Here is a 24,763-nt window from a genome sequence, read left to right as displayed (position 1 = left end):
CACAATTTTTTAATAGAAGAAAAGAAAATAAACCTGAAGAATTTAAATTTTTTTGTAGAAAAGAAAAATTAAAAATAAATTCTTTCAGAAATTATTATGAAGATTATTATTCTGTTTCGAATAAAAAATCTAGATTGAATTAGATTAAATCAGATTAGTTTTGATTAAATTAAATGATTAAATATTAAATGAAAGAAAAAAAATAAATTTATTTATTTGTCGAAAAAAAATAATAATAACATTATTATTGTTATTATTATTATTTTTTTTTATTATTATTGCTATTATTATATATTATTATAAAAATCACCATTAAGAAAAATCAAAAACATTGACTTCTATTTTTCTGATAAAATATAGTAAATGGCTTAAAAGTTTTGTGACTCTTGGCCGGAAATGCAGTTATAACTTCCGGAGAATGAGATACACAGAATGAGAGAGAAAATGTTCGAAAGCTCACTCGTATCCGTTTAGATTCACATTCTTATCAGTCGTAAAATGGTGAATGTCCAAATATATATTAAGAATTTTCGTTGATTCAGGATCATCCTCTGCTTTTGAGTTAAAGATCTATCTCACACTCTCTTCGGAGAATTTTATTTATTATTGTTAAATCACGAATATAAAATCCGCGATGTATGTGCGTCGACGAAAATCAATATAAATTCAGTGTACATATAGATATATCGAATTTCATAAGATCAAAGAGAAAGTTTCTTAAAAGGAACCTGTATTATTTATAATTCTTATCAGAAAATACAAATTTTTTTTTCCACTCAAACACAATTTTTAGTATAGAATTTATTTTAATTTATAAATTTTAAATTCATTTCAAATATATAAAAACAAAATTAATTTAAATACATTTCAATTCTATCCAAATAAAATTTTCCATATTTCAATTCTATTGCAAATATAATTTATAAAAATTTTAATTTACTAAAAATTAATTTTATGACAATTTCAATTCCATCCAAATTTCATTTTAATTGAAATTTTATTCAATTTTTTAAATTTTCCTTTCAATTTCTTTTCTTTTAATTTCAAATTTTCGAATTTCAATCTATTGAGAATTAAATCTATAAATGACTTCAAAAATTTTCACTAGAGTTTTTATTGAATAATTAAATTCTTTTGACGAGTTTCTTTAAATTTTTTGAAAACAATGCTTTTTTAATAATTTTAATTAAAAAGTTGGAAAATAATTGAATTCAACAAAGAATTTTTTTTCAATTTTTTAAAATAATCTTGTCTGCTCATAATTATAATTGAAAATTTAATTAATTCAATTTTATTAAAATGTATTTATACTAATTGAATTTATGCAAAGAATTTTACTATTTATAAAAGTAACTGAATTCTTCCAAAGAATGTTATTATTTATGAAAATAATTGAATGGTTGTGTAGAATTTTATTAAAATTTTTGAAAATAATTGAATTGTGAAGAACAATTTAATTATTTATAAAAATAATTGAAATTTTGGGGAGAATTTAAAAAATTTTTTAAACATAATTAAATTTCTCCGAAGAATTTTATTACTTTTGAATATAGTTGAATTGTTATTTTAGAATTTTATGAAAATTTTAAACATAATTGAATATTTGTGAAGAATTTTTTTTAAAAATAATATTCAAAAAAAATTTAGGAAATCTGAAAAATTGTGCTATTTATGGAAATAATTGAATTCTTTCGACGAATTTTAATAAAATTTTCAAGAATAATTACATTTTTCGAGGAATTTGATTAAAATATTGTATTAAAAATAATTGAAATTCTGCAATGAGTTTTACTATTTATGAAAATAATTGAATATATTGCGAAGAAAATTTTAAAAATAAAATTATAATTACGGTGACTAACTTCCTTTGACTATTTTCAAAAAATTTAAATAAAATTCTTTAAAAGAATTCAATTATTTTTAATAGAATGTAAAAAAATTTCAATTATTTCAAAAACTTTCAATTATTTGTTTATAAAAATTCAATTATCTCGAAACAATAGAATAGAAAAATTTCAAAAATCTTATTTTTTAGAATTTTCAAAAAGACTTTGAGAAAATTCAATTTTATTAAAAAATTTTAAGTGTGGTATTTTTTTTAAATTAATTAATAAAAATTATAATTATTAATCTTCGCACTAAGAAACATGAATACAATAGAATGTGACTCTTTATAAAATTCAATTAATTATCAATTATTAAATTAAAATACTTTGAAAATTCGATTTGTTAAAAAGTTTTTAATGAAATTTTACTTAAAGTAAAGTCCGAGTCGAAGACTCAGAGTTATCGATATCTTCATGTTTTATAATAATTATAAAAAATTATATCATTTTACTGAAATTTATTATATTAAAAAATTTTATAACAATTTTTGAAAATAATTGAAAACTCTTTGAAGAATTTTATTAATTATTAATTATTATTAATAATAATTATTATTATTTTTATTAAAATACTTGAATTCCTGAGAAGAATTTAAATAATAATTTATGAAAATAATTGAATTCATGTGAAGAATTTTATTAAATAATTGAAATTTTGCCAAGAATTTTATTAAAATTTTTGACAATAATTTAATTCTTGAGAAGAATTTCGCTATCTATTTATAAAGATAATTTAATTCTTGGGAATTTTTAAAAAATTTTGAAAATTGTTTAATTTCTGCAAAGTATTTTATTATTTTTCTAAAGAATTGAATTCTTCCGATGAATATAAATATTTATCAAAAAAATTGAATTTAGAAAAATTTTTTATTATAATTCCTTAAAATAATTGATTTTGTGGGAAGAATTTGGTTGTTTATCAAAATAATTGAATATAAAGATTTTTGAAAATAATTAATTTTCTGCGACGAATTAAAAATTATTTATGAAAATAATTGAATTATTGCAACTAATTTCATTATTTTATAGAATAATTAAATATTTCTTAAAATTAAATTCTTTCATCAATTATTTTTAATAAAATTTTTAAGATTAATTGCATTTTTCGAGGAATTTATTTGAAATTGTATTAAAAATATTTAAAATTCTGCCGTAAAAATAATTGAATTAAATGAAATTTTAATATTTATGAAAATAATTGAATTTTTTTTCAATATTAAATTTTTTGATAAATTTTATGAAAATAGTAGATATTGAAAATGATTGAATTCAGGAAAATCTTTGAAAATAATTGAAATTTTGCAAAGAATTTCATTTAAATTTTTGAAAATAATTGAATTTTTGTCAAAAAATTATTATTATTATTTTAAAAAATAATAATTCACCTTTCTCCTATTTCAAAACAAAAAAAAAGTACCGTGCAAAAAGTTGTTCTTTTTTCTCTTAGAAAAGGAGCAAAAAAAAAAAAAAAAAAAAAAAAAAAAAAAAAAAAATTCCAAGAGAAAAACCGGCGAGTTTCCTCTGAAAATGCACGATTAGAATCGACCCAGTTTATATATAAGAGACGCGTCATCTAACCCTCATCAACCTTCCGGTCAGATACTTAGGTCATATATATACTCACACACAAGTAGAAAAATCGTCTCTCAGATAGAGATCAATGCCAAATGCAAGATAGCGCAATTTATCATCACCGCCCACAATAAATTGTTAACCCAAAGAGCCTAGAAATTGTGCCATTCTCACATGTGCACTCCTACGGCAATTTGCGCACATACACACAAGTCCCATAATATAATTATTATGCACCGGTTTTATATTTAATATTTAGTGCATTGTCTGCCCTTTGCACTTCAAGAGATTATATTTTGTTTTGTGTGTACAAAGTTTCAATTTTTCAGGCTCGCATATCATTCAGAAAGGATAAATGACGTCATTTCAGTGTACAGACTTTATAAAGTTTAAACATGAGGCGAAACGGGAGAAACGGTAGTCGTAAACTTGTTTGCCACCCGCGCGAACTGATGAACGTTAATTAAGGGACTTTGCGCATACGATTCGTCATAATGTTGCTTATTGTTAATTTGCATTATTTTCGATAGAGTCAAAGCAATTTTTTCCCATTTCTCGGATTACTTTATTTTTTTACTCATTCTTTTATGCTTCGTGTCTTATAGTTTTCATTTTTTTCTGTTTCCGCATAGGCTAAAATTTAATTTAAATTAAATTTGTCATAAATACAATTTTTATTTACAAAAAAAAAAGAAAATTTTTTTCGGCTCTAAAATTTTTCTTTAAACCAATCAAATTTTTATTCGAAACAAATAAAAATTCTAGTATAGATTCTGGGAAAAATAATTACTAAAGAGTAAAAATAGTAAATAATAAAAACACTAAAGAGTAAAAATAGTATATTTAATAAAAATAATAAAGAGTAAAAATAGTGAAGAGTAAAAATACTAAAGAGCAAAAATATAGTGAAGAGTCAAAATTGTGAAGAGTAGTAATACAAAGAAGTAAAAATACTAAAGAGTGAAATTACTAAAAATTTTAAAAATACTGAAGAGTAAAAATAGTAAAGAGTAAAAATAGTAAAGAGTAAAAATAGTAAAGAGTAAAAATATTAAAAAGAAAAAAATACTAGAGTAAAAATAGTAAGAAGTGAAAATATTAAAGAGTAAAAATACTAAACTGGAATTACTAAAAATAAAAAAATACTAAAGTACTAAATAGTATTTTAGAATTTAGTACTAAAGTACTAAATTCTAAATAGTAAAAATAGTGATAAGTAAAAATACTAAAAAGAAAAAAATACTAAAGTGTAAAAATAGTAAAGGGTAAAAAATAGTAAAGAGTAAAAATACTAAAGAGTAAAAATAGTAAGAAGTGAAAATACTAAAAATACTAAAAAAATTCTAAAGAGTAAAAATACTAAACTAGAATTACTAAAAATAAAAATACTAAAGAGTAAAAATAATAAAGAGTAAAAATACTAATTAGTAAAAATACTAAAAAAAGCTAAAAAGTAAAAATACTAAACTAGAAATACTATAAATAAAAAAATACCAAGGTGTAGAAAGACTAAAGTGTAAAAATAATAAAGAGTAAAAATACTAAACTGGAATTAATAAAAATAAAAAAATACTAAAGTCTAAATAAAAAAATAGTGAAAAGTAAAAATACTGAGAATTGAAAATACTAAAAAGAAAAAAATACTAAAGTGTAAAAATAGTAAAAAATAGTAAGGAGTAAAAATACTAATTAGTGAAAATACTAAAGAGTGAAAATAGTAAAGAATAAAAATACTATTTTGTCCAAATATTAAAAATAATCAAAATACTAAGGAGTAAAATAATAAAGATTACAAATAGTGAAAATACTAAAAAATTCTAAAGAGTAAAAATACTAAAATAGAAATACTTCAAATAAAAAAATACTACGGAGTACGAAGACTAAAGAGTAAAAATACTAAAGAATTGAAAATACTAAAGAGAAAAAAAATACTAAAGAGTAAAAATAATAAAGAGTAAAAATAGTAAGGAGTAGAAATACTAAAAAATACAAATAATAAAGAATAAAAATACTAAACTGTAATTACTAAAAATAAAAAAATACTAAAGTCTATAAAGTCTAAATAGTAAAAATAGTGGAAACTAAAAATACTAAGAATTGAAAATGCTAAAAAGAAAAAAATACTAAAGAGTAAAAATAGTAAAAATATTAAAGAGTAAAAATAATAAAGAATCCAAATCCGATTTAGTGAAAATACTAAAAAGAAAAAATACTAAGAGTAAATATACTAAAAAGTAAAAATGCTAGAGTGTAAAAATAGTAAAGAATAAAAGGAAAAAATATTTTTGAAAACTGAAATAAGTCACATGATGAACTATATCCGAAAAATAAATTAAGATAAAGTTTTTTTTTTATGGAGAGGATTTCCTCTAAAATAAAGAATCCTTTTATTTCCATATTGTTTTCGGTGAAGATTCAGTTGAAACAGGGGGAAAAACCTAGTTTTTATCTAGCGCGTTGACAATCTTAAATTATACATTTCACTTCCGTTTTTCTCCTACGCGTTTTTCCTAGCAAGTAGGGTATCGAAAAATGTAATTCGATAAAGGAATTTCTAGAGTGAAGAACAACGCATTTGTTCATGATTAGAATTATGAATCTCAACGGTGCCAATGACCTGGTTTTTTCTAATCTAACAAGAAATCGTATTATTATTTTTTCCCATTTATTAATTTTATTCATTTTTATTTATTACTTATTTATTTTTGATATTTTTTATTTTTATTCTTTTTTTTATATTTATTCTTTATTAATTTTTATTTATTTTTATATTTATTTTTTATTAATTTTTATTAATTTTTATTTATTTTTATTTATTTTTATATTTATTCTTTATTATCGAACATAATAAAGATTGTAAAAACAAAATGTCAAGCATAAATGTAGTCAAAAAAAAATAAATCCAGAAAGTAGAAAAAAAATCAGTCGCCGGAAAGTATAACCACACATAAAATTCTAACCGCCGCACAAGTAAGAATTTTGTATGTGGTTATACTTTCCGGCAGTTACGCTTGCATAGTGTTTGGAGTAAAAATTAAAAACCGAGTATTAACAAAGATAATAAAAAAAAATTTATATTTATTTTCTATTAATAAAATATTAATAAAATTAATAATAATTTTTATTGAAAAATTAACTTATTTATTATTGTATAGTTAAAATATTATTACGCCCAAAAAAAATATACATTTGACTCAGAGCCAACTAGACTTTTTATTTGTTTCAAAATAAATTTTATTTGGTTGAAATAAAAATTTATTTGAAATTTTTTTTGAATTTTTTATTCAAAACAAATAAATAGTTGTAACAAATAAATAAAGTTGGCTCTGAGTCAAATATACTTTTATTTAACTCAAATAAATTATATTTGGTATAAATAAAATTTTTCTCTGAGTGCAAGTAATAAATTTATTAAACATTTATTAATAATAAATAAATAAATAATAAATTTATTAAAAATTTATTAATAATAAAGTTATTAAAAATTCATTAATTTTTTTTTTATTGTAATTACTATTTATTGAAATAAATAATAATAATATTGATGTCAACAGAAAGCAATTAAGAAACAAAAATCTTGAAACACGAAAAGAACAAGTTTCTATAAAAAAAAAGTCCATTATCTGACTAATTGACCAGTGAAAAAGTAATTTCACTCTGTTTGCGAGCGCAGTAAATAGTGATTCAATTTTATTAACAGCTGGGTCATCCTCATGCACTTTCTTTGCGGTGACGCAATTGTAATGTCTCACACAATTCTTTTTTTGGTCTCCCTCAAACGCATCTTCATCATCAATAAAAAAAGAAGAAAAAAAAAAATTTTTAATTTTACGTTCGACATAACTCGACACATTAATTATATAATCATAATTTTATATTCTATTTTTTCGAATTGAAAAATTCACGTTACTAAAAAAGAAAAATAGTCTACAACACATGTGGGCAGTTTTTCATTGAATCTTTGACTTTCATATATATCTCATTTGGAATTCATACGATGCGACATTTACGATTGTGCATTTTTTTTTCTCTATTCTATTCTTTACATGCGATTCCTGGAAGTCAGCAATGACAATATTCTTAATGACTTTTTACCAACTCGGTCTTTTATTGAGGCATCAGTGTCAGTTAATAAATATTAAAATGAAAAAGAAAAATGAAAAAAAAAATGATGTATGCAGGCCACTCGAGACTTAAACTTTACATAAGTATCACTTTCAATTTTCTCATCATGAGGATCTTAATATTGATTCGAATCAATTTAAAACACATCGATTTAAATTTTTCATTGTTTCAAAGTGTTGATAAAATAATTGTTTTTCTCTATTTAATTTTTTTTTATTTGGTTTTAGTTTTGAATTTATTAATATAATAACAATAAATAATATTAAAGAAATAATAAATATTTATTACAAATAAAATTTATTCAAATTTCAATTCTATTGCAAATATAATTTATGCAAATTTTAATTTATTAAAAATTAATTTTATCGCAATTTCAATTCTATTTCAGTTTAATTTTTATTAAAATTTGATTGAATTTATTTTATTTTTTTTCGATTTCAATTTTTAATTTTCAAATTTCAATCTATTGAGAATTAAATTTTTAATTTCTTTATACTATTGTTCTTCTATATTAGTTTATCCTTAAGTTTTTTATATTCTCAAAAAATTAGCATTCAAAAATTATTGATTCGAAATAATTATGAATTTATTTTCTAGTGAGTGACACATATGTAAATTAAGTTTTACTAATTTACACGGAAGCAATAAAGTCACTTTTTGATTTTTTTTATCCAACTAACTGTTTAACTCTATAAATATAATTTTCATTTTGTTTATAAACAATTTTTTTCTAAACGAATGGAAATTTTCTCACCGAATTACAAATTAAGAAAAATTATAAAAAATTATAAGAAATTCTAAGGGTAAAAATTGAAAATGTGTAAAGTTTGCTTTTTTGTTTCTTAACTTTTTTAATAATTTTTCTTTTTAAATATTTTCAATTTTAAAATTAATTTATTGAAAATCATCGAATTGTTGCAGAGAATTTTATCAAAAAATTTGATAATAATAGAATTACTTCGAAGAATTTTATTATTTAGGAAAATAATTGAATTCATTCGAAGAATTTCGATAAAATGTTTGAAAATTTTAATTAATTTTTTTTTTTGAAGAATTTCTATGAATTTTTTAAAAATAATCGAGTTTTTTTTAATAATTTGAAATGAAAATTTGGAATGTAATTGAATTTTATAGACAATTTTCTACAATTTTTTTAAAACAATCGTTTTTGTTATAATTGAAATTAAACATTTAATTATTGAATTTTACTAAAATTTTGGAAAATAATTGAATTCTTTTAAAAAATATCCTAACTAGACTAATTTTTAAATAATTGAATTTTTGCAAAGAATTTTACTATTTTTAAACATAATTGAATTGTTTTGAAGAATTTATCAAACTTTTAAAAAATAATTTGAATTTTTTCGAAAAATATGATTAAAAATTGAATTCTTTCATGAAATGTTATTAAAATTGTATTAAAAATAATTAAATTTTTGCAAAAAATTTTACTATATAAATAATATTGAATTGTTGCGAAGAAATTTATTAAAATTTAAAAAAATAACTGAATTCTTTTGAAATATTTTATAACAAATTAAAAAAAAAAATTGAATTTTTTCATGAAATTTTTTTTTGAAAATACATTGAATTTTTGCAAAGATTTTATAACAAATTAAGAAAAAAAAATTGAAATCTTTCGTGAAATTTTTGTTTGAAAATAATTGAATTTTTGCAAATATTTCACTATTTAAAAAAATAATTCAATTGTTTTGAAGGATTTATTAAAATTTTAGAAAAAAATTGTATTCGTTCGTGAAATTTTATTAAAATTTTGTTTAAAAGTAATTGAATTTTTGCAAAAAATTTTACTATTTAATATTGAATTCTTCAGAAGAATATTATTATTATTTAGAAAAATAATTGCATTCTTGTGAAGAATTTAATTAAAATATTTCAAATTAATTTAAATTTTTTCGAAAAATATTATTAAAATTTTTTGAAAAATTGAATTTTTGCAAAGAATTTTACTATAAAAATAAAATTGAATTATTGCGAAGAAATTTATTAGAATTTAAAAAAATAATTGAATTCTTTTGAAATATTTTAGTACAAATTAAAAAAAAATTGAATTCTTTCATGAAATTTTTTTTTGAAAATACATTGAATTTTTGCAAAGATCTTATAACAAATTAAGAAAAAAAATGGAAATCATTCATGAATTTTTTTTTGAAAATAATTGAATTTTTGCAAATATTTCACTATTTAAAAAAATAATTAAATTGTTTCGAAGGATTTACTAAAAGTAAAAAAAAATTGTATTCGTTCGTGCAATTTAATTAAAATTTTGTTTAAAAGTAATTGAATTTTTGCAAAAAATTTTACTATTTAATATTTAATTCTTCAGAAGAATGTTATTATTTATGAAAATAATTGAATTCCTGCGAAGAATTTTATTAAAAATTTTTAAATTAATAAACAAGAATAATTAATTAGTAAATTAGTAAATAATTGAATTTTTTTAAAGTTTGAATCTGAAATTAGTCAAAAATTCATATTTCAAAATAGAAAATTTTTTAATTTTGCATAATAATGACAAATTGAACATCACGTTGCTGGTAAATAATAAAATAATAACAATAAATAAATAAAAATTCTGTGTATAAAATTTACGAAGTCAATAAATATTGCCAAAAATTATTTTTTTCTTTCTCAACAACTTTATTTATTAATTTATTTTTATTAATTAGTTTATTTATTAATTTATTAATTAATTTATTAATTCATTAATTCTAAATTTATTAATATTATTAATATTGTCAAAAATTATTTTTTTCTTTCTCAAAAAATTTATTTATTAATTTATTAATTAATTTTTTAATTAATTCATTAATTCTAAATTTATTAATTAATTTAATTTTATCGAAATTTTCCGAAATTCAAGATTAACAATAATGTTTTTGTCATCATCATCATCATCATCGTCTCGTAGACAAATGGCTTTTTCTAATCAAATCAGGAAATTAATGGTTTATTTGTAATAATGTGTGTTAACTGTAGATAATTAAATTTCTATTAAATTCGAAAAAAAATTATAATATTTGAGATAAAGTATTCTTGAAATTAGAGCATTTTGTTTTGAAGGTCATGGGTGTGTAGAAATACTGAAGAGGTCAGTAGGGGAATCACGTGATTCTTTTTTAAAGGGTCATCATAAATGTCTTCGAGGTTGAGAAAGAAAAGAACAAACAAGTTCAGATATAGAAAAAAAAAGAAAAAGAAAAAATGATTCTACTTACTCGGTAACCCTTTTCTCCTGTGCTGCCATGTTCTCCAGCAGCTCCTTTTTCGCCTTTCGGTCCCACTGGTCCATCTGGACCAACTTCTCCCGGTATTCCTTGGGCTCCACTTCCTCCTGGAATTCCAAGATGTCCAGGCTCTCCTTTTATACCCGTGCAGTTACATTTCTCACTGTCGTTGCATATCTAACGAAAAACAAACAGAAAGAGAAAAATAATTAAAATTATTAAATTAAATAATTAAATTAAATAATTAAATTAAATATTAAATTAAATATTAAATTAAATATTAAATTAAATATTAAATTAAATATTAAATTAAATATTAAATTAAATATTAAATTAATTATTAAATTAAAAAACTAAATATTAAATTAAATTAAAAATAAAATTTAATTATTAAATTATTAAAATTATAATTTTGTCTATTTTATCAAAAAAAAAATATTTGCTTGAATAAAATAATTTGTATTTAAATGAAATAAATTTTAATCAATAAATATTTAAATTTTAAACCAATAATTTCAGTATTTAAAGCAAATACAATTTAACTGACTTCAATAAAAATTATTTGTTTCAAGTAAATATTTATTTGAATCAAATTTTCCTTCAGTGTAGTTAGTTTTTACTTTTTTAGTTTTTTATTTTTCCATTTTAGTTTAGTGAAGAATAAAAAAGAATTTTTTAAATTCTTCACCGAAAAATCATTTCTTTTGTATAATATATAAATACTCATATAATAAATACCGAAATTCAACAAAGTTTCCGAAAAAGCAGTAGTTGGGAATTTTATTTAAGTTGGTTTCGTTTTTTGTTTTTTTTGTTCTTTTTTTTTTGTTTAAAACAGATAATCGACAGTACCCTCGAGAGCGTGGGATGCAAAGATGTTCCGAAGGACGGGTGCTTTGTTTAGATAAAGCAAGAAGAAGAAGAATAAAAAAAAAGAAGAAATATTCTGAGCCAACCATTTGCTGTCGACGCAGAAATTTCTTATGGTATTATACTATACAAACTCGAGAGTCGGCACTTTGCTTCTAACTCTTCCAGGAACACCAGATTCATAGACTTTCGCATCATTTATTTACAATTTATCAATCTAATTGACGTTTTATTTACTTCTCCTCGATTCAAATTGTCTCTTAATCCAGATTCATCAGTGGTTCTTCTTCTTTTTGAATACAATTTTTATTTTTTTGTTCATTTAATTTTTTTTTTTTTTTTTTTTGAAAATGTATTTAACAATTCAATTATCTTCAATTAATTTTTTGCTCATTAATGAAAATTATCAATTAATTTATTTAAAAATTACCGTCAATAGAAACTACAAATAATAAAAATCACCGCCAATGGAAACTACAATTAAAAAAATTACCGTCAATGGAAACTAATAATAATAAAATCTACCGTCAGAGAAAACTATTACCAAAAAAAAAAAAAATACTTTCCATTGAAAATACAAATAATAAAAACTACCTTCCATTAAAAATACAAAAAATAATCATAAAATAATAAAATAATACATAAAATAATAAAAAATACAAACAATAAAAAACTACCGCCAATAAAACTAATAACTACCTACTTAACGATAGTTTTTTTATTAATTGTATTTTCAATTTTGGTGGTTAAAATAAAATAAATAAAAATAAAATAAAACTGACGGTAATTTTTATTATTTGTAGTTTCCAAGTTTCCAAAAATGAAAAAAATTTGCTAAAAAAAACGAAATTATTTTTTCTTTGATAAACATTTTTCTGTAAAAATAATATTCTTATGTGACTTTTGCGAGAAAGTGATACAGATTATTTTTTTTGAGTCACGCTCGAATAAAGTCACGTGCCATGGGGAATAAGTTATTTGATATTCCTTTAACTCTTTTCCTTTCATTCATCTCTAGTTTCTTTATGTACCGTCAATTAGATCTCTGTTTTGCGGGTCTGGATCTTTGTGACCACATCCTCTTTTATAAAACATACATGAATTTAAAAGAAAAAAAAATAAAGTTAAATTTTTCCTGTTTTTTTTTCTCTATTTAAAATTTTTATTTTTATTTTTTATTTTTTTGTCTTTTGGACAGTGAGAGATTTTTCACATGAATTAAAAGCGATGACGCGAGATAAATGTGTAATTAGATAATATTGTTTCATGTATAAATGACATAATTTCGCGGTTAAATTCTGTACACATGAAAGACTTTGAATTCCATTGACTTACGCGTCTCTATAATTAGAATTGTCTACAGTCGTCAATTAATTGTTATTTCTTTTAAATTTTATGTCTATTCTAAAGTTGGCCTAATTTTTTTTTACGTTTATTATTAGAAAATTAATTTTTTTACTAAAAAAATTATCATGACATTTTGTAATTAAAATTTTAATATTATTTTAACATTTCTATTATGATTAGAATCTAATAATAAGCTTTGTTGCAATTTTTTTTGCAAAACTTGAATGAAATATGCGTTTTGCAAAAAAATACTTCAAAGCTTATTATTAAATTCTAAAAATAATTAGACACTCAAAAAACTGTTGTATTATATTTAATTACGAATTTTTTTAATTGTAAAATTATTCCAAAACACTAAAAAATTCTTTTTTAAATAAATATTTAATCATTATTATTATTCCATAGGAATTAAGATTTTCAAAAAATTTCAAATTCAAATCTTTATGAAATTCAACAAATTATAAGAATATAATTACAAAACATAAAGATATCGATCACTCCGAGTCGAAGACTCGGAGTTATTGATGTTTTCATGTTTTGTATAAATTCCCATAAAATTTTTCAAAAATATATTAAACTATTTACAAAATTTTTAATAAAATCCTTCCCAACAATTCAATTATTTTTACAAGTAATAAGATTTTTCACATGAATTCAATTATTTTCATAAATAATAAAATTTTTGACAGGATTTCAATTATTTTTAATACAATTTTAAATAAATTCCCCAAAAAAATTAATTATTATCAAAAATTTTTTGCAAAAATTTAATTACATTTTACAAATAATGAAATTCTTCGATGAAATTTAAATATTTTCAAAATCTACTATTTTAATAAAATTTCTTAAATGAATTCAATTATTTTAAAAAAGTGTAATAAAATGCATTGCAAGAATTCAATTATTTTCATAAATAATAAAATTCTTCACAAGACTTCAATTATTTAAAAAAAATGTAATAAAAATTCTCTACAAGAATTTAATTATTTTCGATAAATTTTAAATATTTATACAAATAATTTAATTTTTGAGAAGAATTTTATTAAAATTTTGAAAGTAATTGAATTTCTCAGAGGAATTTTATTTATTTATACAAATAATTGAATTTCTGAAAAGAATTTTTTTATTTATAAAAATAAATAAATTATTAAGAAGAATTTTATTAAAATTTTGAAGATAATTGAATTGTTTTTAAGAATTTTAATATTTATACAAATAATTGAATTTTTATCAAGAATTCTATTTAAATTTTGAAAATAATTCAATTCTTGCTATTATTTTTTGAATTCATCAAAATAATAATTGTATTTTTGCGAAGGATTTTGTTAAAATTTCGAAAATAATTTAATTTTTCTCGAAGAATTTTATTGTTTATACAAATAATAAAATTTTTGTGAAGAATTCTATTAAAATTTTGAAAATAATTTGGAATCTTTTTAAAATTCAATTATTTCTATTAATTCATTCTATAATGCTGTTAATTTTCAATTATTATTTAAAATTTTAACTGAAATTCATTTTTAAATCAATTTTTATTCAAAAATTCTACTAGATTTCAATTATTTAAATAAAAAAAAAAACAATTTATTTAATTTTCTTAAAGTTTCTTAAATTTGAATTCTCATAAAGAATTTTATCAACAAATTTTTAAATAATTGGATTCAAAATTTTTTTGCAAAAATTCAATTACGTTTCACAAATAATGAAATTCTTTAATGAAATTCAAATATTTTCAAAATCTACTATTTTAATAAAATTTCTTAAATGAATTCAATTATTTTTAAAAAAAAGTGTAATAAAATGCATTGCAAGAATTCAATTATTTTTATAAATAATACAATTCTTGGCAGGATTTCAATTATTTTTATAAAGAATACAATTTTTGACAGGATTTCAATTATTTTCATAAAGAATACAATTTTTGACAGGATTTCAATTATTTTCATAAAGAATAGGGGAACATAGTCTAGGTCGGCCACCTTTTTGACTTTTGTTTATAACTTTTTTTTAAAAATGAATTTGGACAATTGAAGTATATGGTTGGAAAGTCCTGTTTAATAGGAACATTTTTTCTGTACAAAGTAAATTGACAGGTTTAAAAATGAAAAAGTTATAAAGATTTAAAAAAAAAAAAATTTGTAGTCCAGGTTGGCCATTACAGTCAAGGTCGGCCATGTTTAAAATTCAAAGGGCATTAATCGTTAAAAAATAAAATGACATGTTTAGAGTTACGGAAAATTGATTCTTTATTGTTTACAGTTTGTAACTTAATGAAATAACAAAATAATAACAATAAACAATATAAAAAAATAAATATAAATAAAAAAAATTTTTGCACTAAAATATTAATAAAATTAAATAAAAATATTAATAAGATGATCAATTATATTATGAGTTATACAGAATTGCAGTTTTTGCAAATGAAGTAGCTCGTCCTCAACTTTGCGCATTTTAAACACATAGTGGCCGACCTTGACAGTAAGTAACATTACCGAATTGTTGTAACCATAAAGAAATACGTTTCGGGATTCGATTTTTTACTTTGTTTTCCTTTCAACCATGAGTCCCACAAATTTTCTGCATACTTGCCTTGACGATTCAATTTGTTTTTTATCTTTTATTAATGGTTTTTCACATTATGCACAAAACTTTTTTTGAGCTTTTTTTGTACCGACGTCACAGAAAACACAATTTTCGATTTTCCGAAAATGTAATTGAACAAAAAGTTAGGTTTCACTAAGACAAGCTTCGACAAAAATGCGCGTAGGTGGCGCTAGTGAACTTGACAAAAAAACGCGAGTGGCCTACCTAGACAGTAGGCCAACCTTGACTACATTCCCCTACAATTCTTGACAGGATTTCAATTATTTAAAAAAATGTAATAAAAATTCTTTACAAGATTTCAATTATTTTCAATACAATTTTAAATAAATTCCTCAAAAAATTTATTTATTTTCAAAAATAATACAATTCTTGACAGGATTTCAATTATTTAAAAAAAATTTAATAAAAATTCGTTTGCAAGAATTCAATTATTTTCATAAATAATAAAATTCTTCACAAGACTTCAATTATTTAAAAAAAATGAAATAAAAATTCTTTACTATAATTCAATTATTTTCCTAAATAATAAAATTCTTCATAGAATTTCAATTATTTTTAATACAATTTTAAGTAAATTCTTTGAAAAATGTAATTATTTTCAAAAATATTCAAAATTCAATTATTTTTGAAAATTCATGCTTTAATGCTTTTAATATTTAATTATTATCTAAAATTTCGAATGAACTTCATTTTTAAATAAATTTTTATTTGATAAATCTACAAGAATTCAATTATTTAAATTAAAAAAAACAATTTATTGAGTAATTTGAATGTTTCTGAAAATTGAATCCTCATAAAGAATTTTATCAACAAATTTTTAAATAATTCAATTATTTTTCGACAAATAATAAAATCTTTAAGAATAACTACATTTTTCGGTGGAATTCGATTAAAATCATATTAAAAATAATTGAAATTCTATGATAAGTTTTATTATTCATGAAAATAATTGAAAAAAATTTTATTATTTTCGAAAATAATGTATCTAATGTTTGCTTTAAATTTTATCAACACTTTTTTTAAATAATTGAAATCTTTTGAAAAATTTTACTATAAAATAATAGACATTGAAAATGATTGAATTGAGGAAAATTTTGGACAAAATAATTGAAATTTTGTCAAGAATTTTATTAAAATTTTTGTAAATTCAATTTTTTTCAGTACTTTAATAAAAATCCCTGACTTTTCCTGACCTATGACAAAACCTGGAAATGTTAAAATATTTTTAAAATAAAAAACTTAAAACTTTTTTAATTAATTAATTTTCCATGGAAACTCAACGGAAATTCAATGGAATTTTTCCACGTGGGGTATGAAAATAGTGAAAATTAAAATGTAAATTTTGAAATGACGGAAAAAATAAGACAATTGCCAGTATTTCTGCGTGTGTGTATGGAGGTAAAAAAGAAGAAATTTTTCTGCAAGCTTTATCAGAGAAACAGTAACTGTGCGACCAGCAATGCGGAATTGAGTTATTGTATTAAAGCAGGACCACTTGAAAAGGCGCCATATTATTCTTATCGCTTCAGCATTGTGAGGAGGTCGATATGGGTGAATGCCAATTGTTCTCAAAGGGTTACACACGAGAGAGTGCGTTTATTGTTTCGTAAAGTCAAGGAACACATATATTATTTCAATAATCTAAGATAAAATTAAAAAAAGAAGTAATTTATCATAAAATTTTATTAAATTTCCACCATAGTTTCTCCTTTTCTCCATATCTTCTCTTATCGTTTCATATTTCCTTCTTTTTTTTTTAATTTTTAACCCTTTTAAACGACTAATTAAAAAAAAGTCAAAGTCAAATTATCAAAATAATTTTTCAAACTTTTTGTAATTTTTTTTTAATTCCTTTTTGAATTGTAGATTTTTTTTATATTTTCTTCTTTGCTATTTGAATTATCGAGAAGAAATTGATAAAAAAAAAATAATTCCTTTTATACCGTTATGTTAGTGGAGAAAAAAAAATTTATAATCTTATAAATACATTTCATTTTTTATTTAATTCTATATGAATAAGCAAAATGAAAATGATCAATGCGCTCGTTGAATGAAAGAATTCCTAAAGGAAGGGGTGTGAGGCGGTTTGCCTTTGCTCTTCGGTAACTGCATAATGTGCCGTAATATTAAGCGTCCTCGAGCGAATGACGCAAGCTAAACGGAACTGTGGGTAGGCTGTAGGTAGATAATTCGCGAGAGATCATCTCAAACATTTTACCTGATATTTGGAGCAAAGAGCAAACGACATTTACCAATTTTACCCAATTTCAGTTATTTAAAAACATTTTCCATTCCATTTCCTCTTTTATTTTCCATTTTTTTTTAAAAAATTGTTATCAAAGAAAAAAAAATACGGCGAAGAATTTTATTACTTTTGAAAATAATTGAATTGTTTTTTTAGAATGTTATGTAAATTTATAAAAATAATTGAATTCTTGTGAAGAATTTTTTTTAAATCTATTTACACACTTTTTTGAATCAGTGACTGATTTTTTACTATCAAATTAATTATTTTTAATTTTAACTAATTGAAATTTAGAGGACAGTATAAATAAATATCTATAAAAATTGAAATAAAAAGAGATTTTTTAAAAACAAATTAAAATAATAAAAAATTTTTTAATTTGGTGAAAAAATTTCTGACAAAATAATTTGAGACAATCGCCACATGACACAAAAGTGAAGATGAAGAGAAGAAGAAGAAGAAGAAGAGCAAACATCGAAAAGTAACGAGTTTTTATTAAATGGTGAATTTTTGCAAAGTGTTTGTTAAAAATGAAGGAAAAAAGTGTGTTTTCAGTGTGTTTCTATACATTTGAGCAGTTGTGGAATGAGAGAAAAAGTAGACAGCACGTAGACAGAAACTTGTAGACACGTGTAATCATGCGTTTCACTCTGCACATGCGGCGAAACCATTGACACCCACGGACAGCTGCAGTTTACGTGCTTTTAACCAACACTATCTTGATTTGTCAACAAGGAAATGAAAATAATTTCCAATCGTTTAGCGATGAGAAAAAAGGACATTCAAAAGAAAATAAATGTTTCTAATTATTTTCTATTTTGTTTATTATTAGAAAATTTAGTAATTTTTTTTCTAATTAAATTAAATTATTCATTTAATTATACAATTAAAGAAAAATCTTTTGTATTATTTATTCAAAAAAATCTTTTGTATTTATAATTACAACTATTCTTAAAAAAAAAAAAAATTAATAAAAAAAGAAAAAATTCTCAAAATTGAAATTTACAAAAGTTTTTATTTGAACCCTTTGTGAATTATTTTCAAGAAATTTCTACTAATAACACTATTACAATTCAATTATTTCCTTAAATTTTTAATTAAAATTCTTTTCTAAATCATTTTTTAAAAAATAATTTTGAGAGAATTCTTTGAAAATTATCAATTATTCAATTTATTTATTATTTCATTTGAAAAAAGAACATTTATTTTAAACTGTTCAAAACTTTATTTGTTTTCAATCCAATTTATCAAATTATTTTATTTACAAAAAGAAAATTTATTTTAAAATATCCAAGACTTTAAACTGTTTTCTATTACATTTTTTTTTATAATTTAACTAATTTAAAAAAAAATGAATAAAATTTTTTAAAAAAGCTAACCTTATGAAAATTAATTATTTATAAAAAGTGTAAATCCAATTTTTCAAAATTTAATTATTTTTCGGACATTTTAAGCAAATATTGTTAGCTATTGAATTAGAAAATTTTACTAACCGACTTTTTGCTTCTGAATTCGTAAATTTTACTAATAAATTAGTAGAGATTAATATTTAGTAGTAAAATATTATATAATTATATTATTTTTCGCATTTGATTTAGTAAATTTTACTAATAAATTAGTAGAGATTAATATTTATTAGTAAAATATTATATAATTATATTATTTTTCGCATTTGATTTAGTAAATTTTACTAATAAATTAGTAGAGATTAATATTTATTAGTAAAATATTATATAATTATATTATTTTTCGCATTTGATTTAGTAAATTTTACTAATAAATTAGTAGAGATTAATATTTATTAGTAAAATATTATATAATTATATTATTTTTCGCATTTGATTTAGTAAATTTTACTAATAAATTAGTAGAGATTAATATTTATTAGTAAAATATTATATAATTATATTATTTTTTGCATTTGATTTAGCAAATTTTACTGATAAATTAGTAGAAATTATTATTTATTAGTAAAATTTACTAATTCAAAAGAAAAGAAGTCAGACACTTATATCAGTGCTGCCAGACGATTAAAACGACAAATCTTCAAATTTTTCTTGTTTATCTTCAGAAATCTTTAAACTAATCAAAAAAAATTTTTTCAGATTTTGGTTATAATTTTTTCTAAAATATGACAAATGAAATTAAATTTCACAAACAATTTCAGAGAAATAAATTAATATCCTTGTGTTTGAATCTGTTCGCAGTTTGAAGTTACTTTTTGTTTGCTTCTCAACTTTTTTTAATAAATTTTATTTTTCAATGTTTTAAATTTTAAAAATTAATGCACTGAAAATTACTAAATTCTTGCAAAGTTTTTATCCAAAAATTTTGAAAATAATTAGTCATTTCACGAATTTTATTAAAATTTTTTTCTAATAATTTTCTTTCGAGAAAATTTAATTAAAATTGTATTGAATTCTCGCAAAAAATATTATTTGTTTATAAAAAAGAATCGAATTCTTCCAAAGAATGTTATTAAAATTATTGATAATAATTTAATTCTTAACAAGAATTTTATTAAAATTTTTTTTTAAAATAATTGAATCTTTTCGTGAAATTTTATTAAAATTGTATTGAAAATAATATTGAATTCTAGCAAAAAATATTATTTGTTTCTAAAAAGAATCGAATTCTTCCAAAGAATGTTATTAAAATTATTGAAAATACATAATTTAATTCTTAACAAGAATTTTAATAAAAATTTTTTTTAAATAATTGAATCTTTTCGTGAAATTTTATTAAAATTGTTTTGAAAATAATTGAATCCCTGCGATGAATTTTACTGTTTATAAAAATAATTGAATTCTTCCAAAGAAAGTTTTATTAAAATTTTTAAAAATAACCTAATTCTTATAATTAAAAATTCTTTTAACTAATTTAATTCTTGCGAAAAATGTTATTAACATTTTTGAAAATAATAAACATGAATTATTATGTAGTTAATAGGTGAATTTTTTAAATTTTCAATCTGAAATTATTCAAAAATTAATGTTTATATTTGAAAATATAAAATTTTTTAATTTACAAAATAATAAATGGAACAGTAACATTTACTATAGTAATTAATAATTATTACATTTATTATTATAATCATAAGAATGTAAGGAACAAAAATTAAAAATTGTTTATTAATATTATTTAATTATAAATATTTTCCTAATTGATCAATAATGTGACTATTATTGCCCTAGGGTAATAATGAGTACTGTGAGTAAAGTGCTCATTATTACTCTAGAGTAATAATGGATGTTTTATTGTCCTAGGGCAATAATTGATACTTTATTACCCTAGGTCAATAATGGGCATTTTATTGTCCTTGTTAAGGTCAATAAACTACTTATTATTTCCCTAGGGCATTAATAGTCACTTTATTGACTTTATTTATTTATTATTGAATTATTTATTTATTTTTATTTATTTTTATTTTTTTACTATTGAAAATTGTTCTAATAAAAGCTAGAATAATAATATTGACACTTTATGTAAATGCGGCGCTACTAACACAAAACAATGTTTATATCTTGAGAAAAAAATATAATACGCGTGGGAGCTTTTTCTTTATTTTTTCGATTGAAAAATAGTGTATAAAATATATTATTTAAAAGGGGAACGACGTCTTTAATATTGTCTATACGTATATTTGATTGATAATAAATACAATCACATGTCTTGTAAGCAGTATAAATTGTATTTTTAGCGCTTTGCTATCATTTCAAAGAAATGAGTCGTTGACAAGATATTATTTAACAAGAATATTGTTCATATCAGAAATTGAAATCGTCAATAATAATTCATTAATGTATTATAAACATTTGTTTTCCTGTAAAGAATGAATATTAATTTTTCTCTTCATATCTTTTTACCTTTTTTCTCAATTTTCCTTATTTCACTCTCTAAATTTGAATTTGTAAAAATATTTACTAATTCGAATTAGTGACTGATTTTTTTCTTTTGAATTAGTAAATTTTACTAATAAATTAGTAGAAATTACTGTTTATTAGTAAAACTCACTAATTCTATAATTTCTTTTGAATTGGTAAAATTTTCCTAAAATAAATTATAAATTTTACCAAATGAATAGTAAATTTTACCAAATGAATAGTAAATTTTACTAAATGAATAGTAATTTCTACTAAATAAATAATAATTCCTACTAATTTATTAGTAAAATTTACTAATTCATAAGCAAAAAATCAGTTACTAATTCAAATTAATAAACATTTTTCCTATTTCGAAATTAGAGAGTAGTTTCATTTTTTTAAATTTCTCTGTACAATTTAATTTTAATTTTTTTTTTGGTGAAAGAAAGAAGAAGAAAAATATATCATGTCCCAGAGAATAACGATAATTGTGTAAATATGTAACGTGCTTTTTTTCACGATTCTTATGTCAATGTGCAGAAGATGATTTGAATGTGCAAGATGACGCTTGGATTAAGGGTAAACGCAATCTCTTACGAAATAAACTGCTTGATATTAAAATTATCGACTTTGAACATTTGACATTAAAATTACAACGAATCGAAATCCTTTTTTTTCTCTCTTAGACAATGATTGCGAAATGTAGAATATGATATATTTTATGTGTGAGTTAAATAAATTTTCAGATATTTTTAAAAAACAAAAATTGCTGAGAAATGGTTTTATTGGTTCTATATAATAAACAAACTTGGTTTTTTTTTCTTTTACAAATCAATGCTTTGATTATGCGTTACTATTTTTGCTTTTTTCAAGGACAATCTATTGAGTTGCATTGAAATAATTGACAGATATACTTGTGCAAATGAAGAACAAAAATTTATTAATGTTAGAATTGAACTTGTCAGCTTTGGTTCGTTACGTAAGGAAAAAAAATTGAAACTATTTCCTTTGATTTATTAAAATAAATTACATTTTTCTATTTTTTGTTATTTATATTTTAATTAAAAATTTTATTTTTATTTTTTTGTTTTTAAAAAATATATTTTGAATATAAATTAAATAAATTATATTTTATATACACCATTTTTCAGTTGAAAGAATAAAGAAAAAACTCCCACGCGTATTATATTTTTTCTAAAGATATAAACTTCTGTATTTTTTGTAGAATTTCCACTACTTTAAATTCGCTAATACTAGAAATCAAAAAACTATTTTCAAAAATTATAATCAAATTCTTTAAAACGATTAAATTATTTTCAAAAATATTTGAAATTCAATTATTTTCAATATTTGCACAAAATTTTGTAAAAGAATTCAATTATTTTCATAAATAATAAAATTTCCACATGAATCTTCATATTTTATAACAATCCTTTTATAAGTTCTTTTCTTCTTTTTCTAAAACAAAATAATAATTTTGTTAAAAAAATTGTGATTCATAAAGAAAAATAATGCAAAATAAATAAATTTTCTATTTCTTAATCACAGTTGTTTAACAATTTTCTAATTTTCTTTAGCAGTAAAGAACAAAAATAATTTCAATTTGACAAAACACAATATTTAACAAAATTTTAGTCTTTCAATGAAAAGAAGTGAAAAAAATTCTTATAATTTTTATTTGTCATTACAATTTTGAATTAATTAATGTTATAATTATTGTTATTTTATAATTAAAATAAAAATAATTATAATAACATTAATTAATAATAATAAAGTACATGTTCCGGTAATCTGTTCGCAGTTTTAAGTTAGTTGCTGTTTACTTTTTTGTTTCTTAACTTTTTTATAATTTTTCTTTTCAAATATTTTCAATTTTAAAATTAACGTATTGAAAATCATCAAATTGTTGCAAAGAATTTTATCAAAAAATGTGATAATAATAGAATTCCTTCAAAGAATTTTATTATTTAGTAAAATAACTGAATTCTCGCAAAGAATTTTATTAATTTTTAAAAATCCTAATTAAATTCTTTTGCAGAATTTCTTTGAATTCTTTTTTTAAACTAATGAAGTTTCTTTAATAATTTTAATTGACAATTTTGAAAGAAATTGAATTTTATGATGAAGAACTTTATTAAAAGTGAATTGAAAATAATTCAATTCTTGTAAAGAATTTTACTATTTTTAAAAATAGTTGAATTGTTTCGAAGAATTTATTAAAATTTTCGGACATAATTGAAATTTGTGGAAATATTTCAAAATATTTGAATTCATCCGAGGAATTCAATTAAAATTGTTTTGAAAATAATTGAATTCCTCCAAAGGATTTTACTATATATAAAAATAATTGAATTTTTTCCTAGGATTTATTAAAATTTTAGAAAAAAATTGAATTTTTTCGAAATGTGTTAAAATTTTTTTCAAAATATTAAATTCTTCCGAGGAATTCAATTAAAATTGTTTTGAAAATCATTGAATTTTCGTAAAGATTTTACTATTTAAAGAAATAATTGAATTGTTTAAAAGGATTTATTAAAATTTTAGAAAATAATTGAATTTTTTCGTGAAATTTTTAAAAATACGAACAGTAATAATTAATTTTTTTACTTAATAAGTGAATTTTTAAAATTTTGATTATGAAATTAATTAAAAAATTTATATTTGAAAATAAAAAATTTTGTAATTTGCATAACAATAATAAATTGAATGAAGAAATTGTTAATAATAATATAATATACAATCTATCTAAAGATAACAAAAAAGAAAAGTATAAACAAAAGACGACTTCAGAGGGTGAGGGACAGAAAAAGTGAATAAATGAAAGAATGAAAGAACATTCAAATTATTATAGTTAATTAAAATTTTTCTAAATTTTCCCCCTCATATTTCATTATTTATATCAAGATGGAGATATTTCTTTTTTAAAAAATATACCATCTAATTGGATAGATGAAAGAAAAATTGTCAAAAAAAAAGGAGAAATTTCTCATATAACCAAGCTGT

The 24,763-nt window shown here is 20.3% G+C and overlaps 1 protein-coding gene across 1 annotated transcript in view; it reads right to left on the bottom strand.

Annotated features, from left to right (window-relative positions):
* Positions 1–24,763, bottom strand: part of LOC122506850 (collagen alpha-1(IV) chain) — a 57,769-nt gene that overhangs the window by 19,924 nt on the left and 13,082 nt on the right. The window contains exon 2 of the mRNA XM_043619217.1: positions 10,823–11,008. Within this exon, the coding sequence (XP_043475152.1) occupies positions 10,823–11,008 (186 nt within the window). The remainder of the gene's footprint in view (positions 1–10,822; positions 11,009–24,763) is intronic.

This window comes from Leptopilina heterotoma, unplaced genomic scaffold (genome assembly GCF_015476425.1).
Source record: "Leptopilina heterotoma isolate Lh14 unplaced genomic scaffold, ASM1547642v1 Lhet_44, whole genome shotgun sequence".
NCBI lineage: Eukaryota > Metazoa > Arthropoda > Insecta > Hymenoptera > Figitidae > Leptopilina > Leptopilina heterotoma.
Note: the sequence above shows the minus strand (reverse complement) of the source record. Positions and strands in the feature narration are given on the sequence as shown.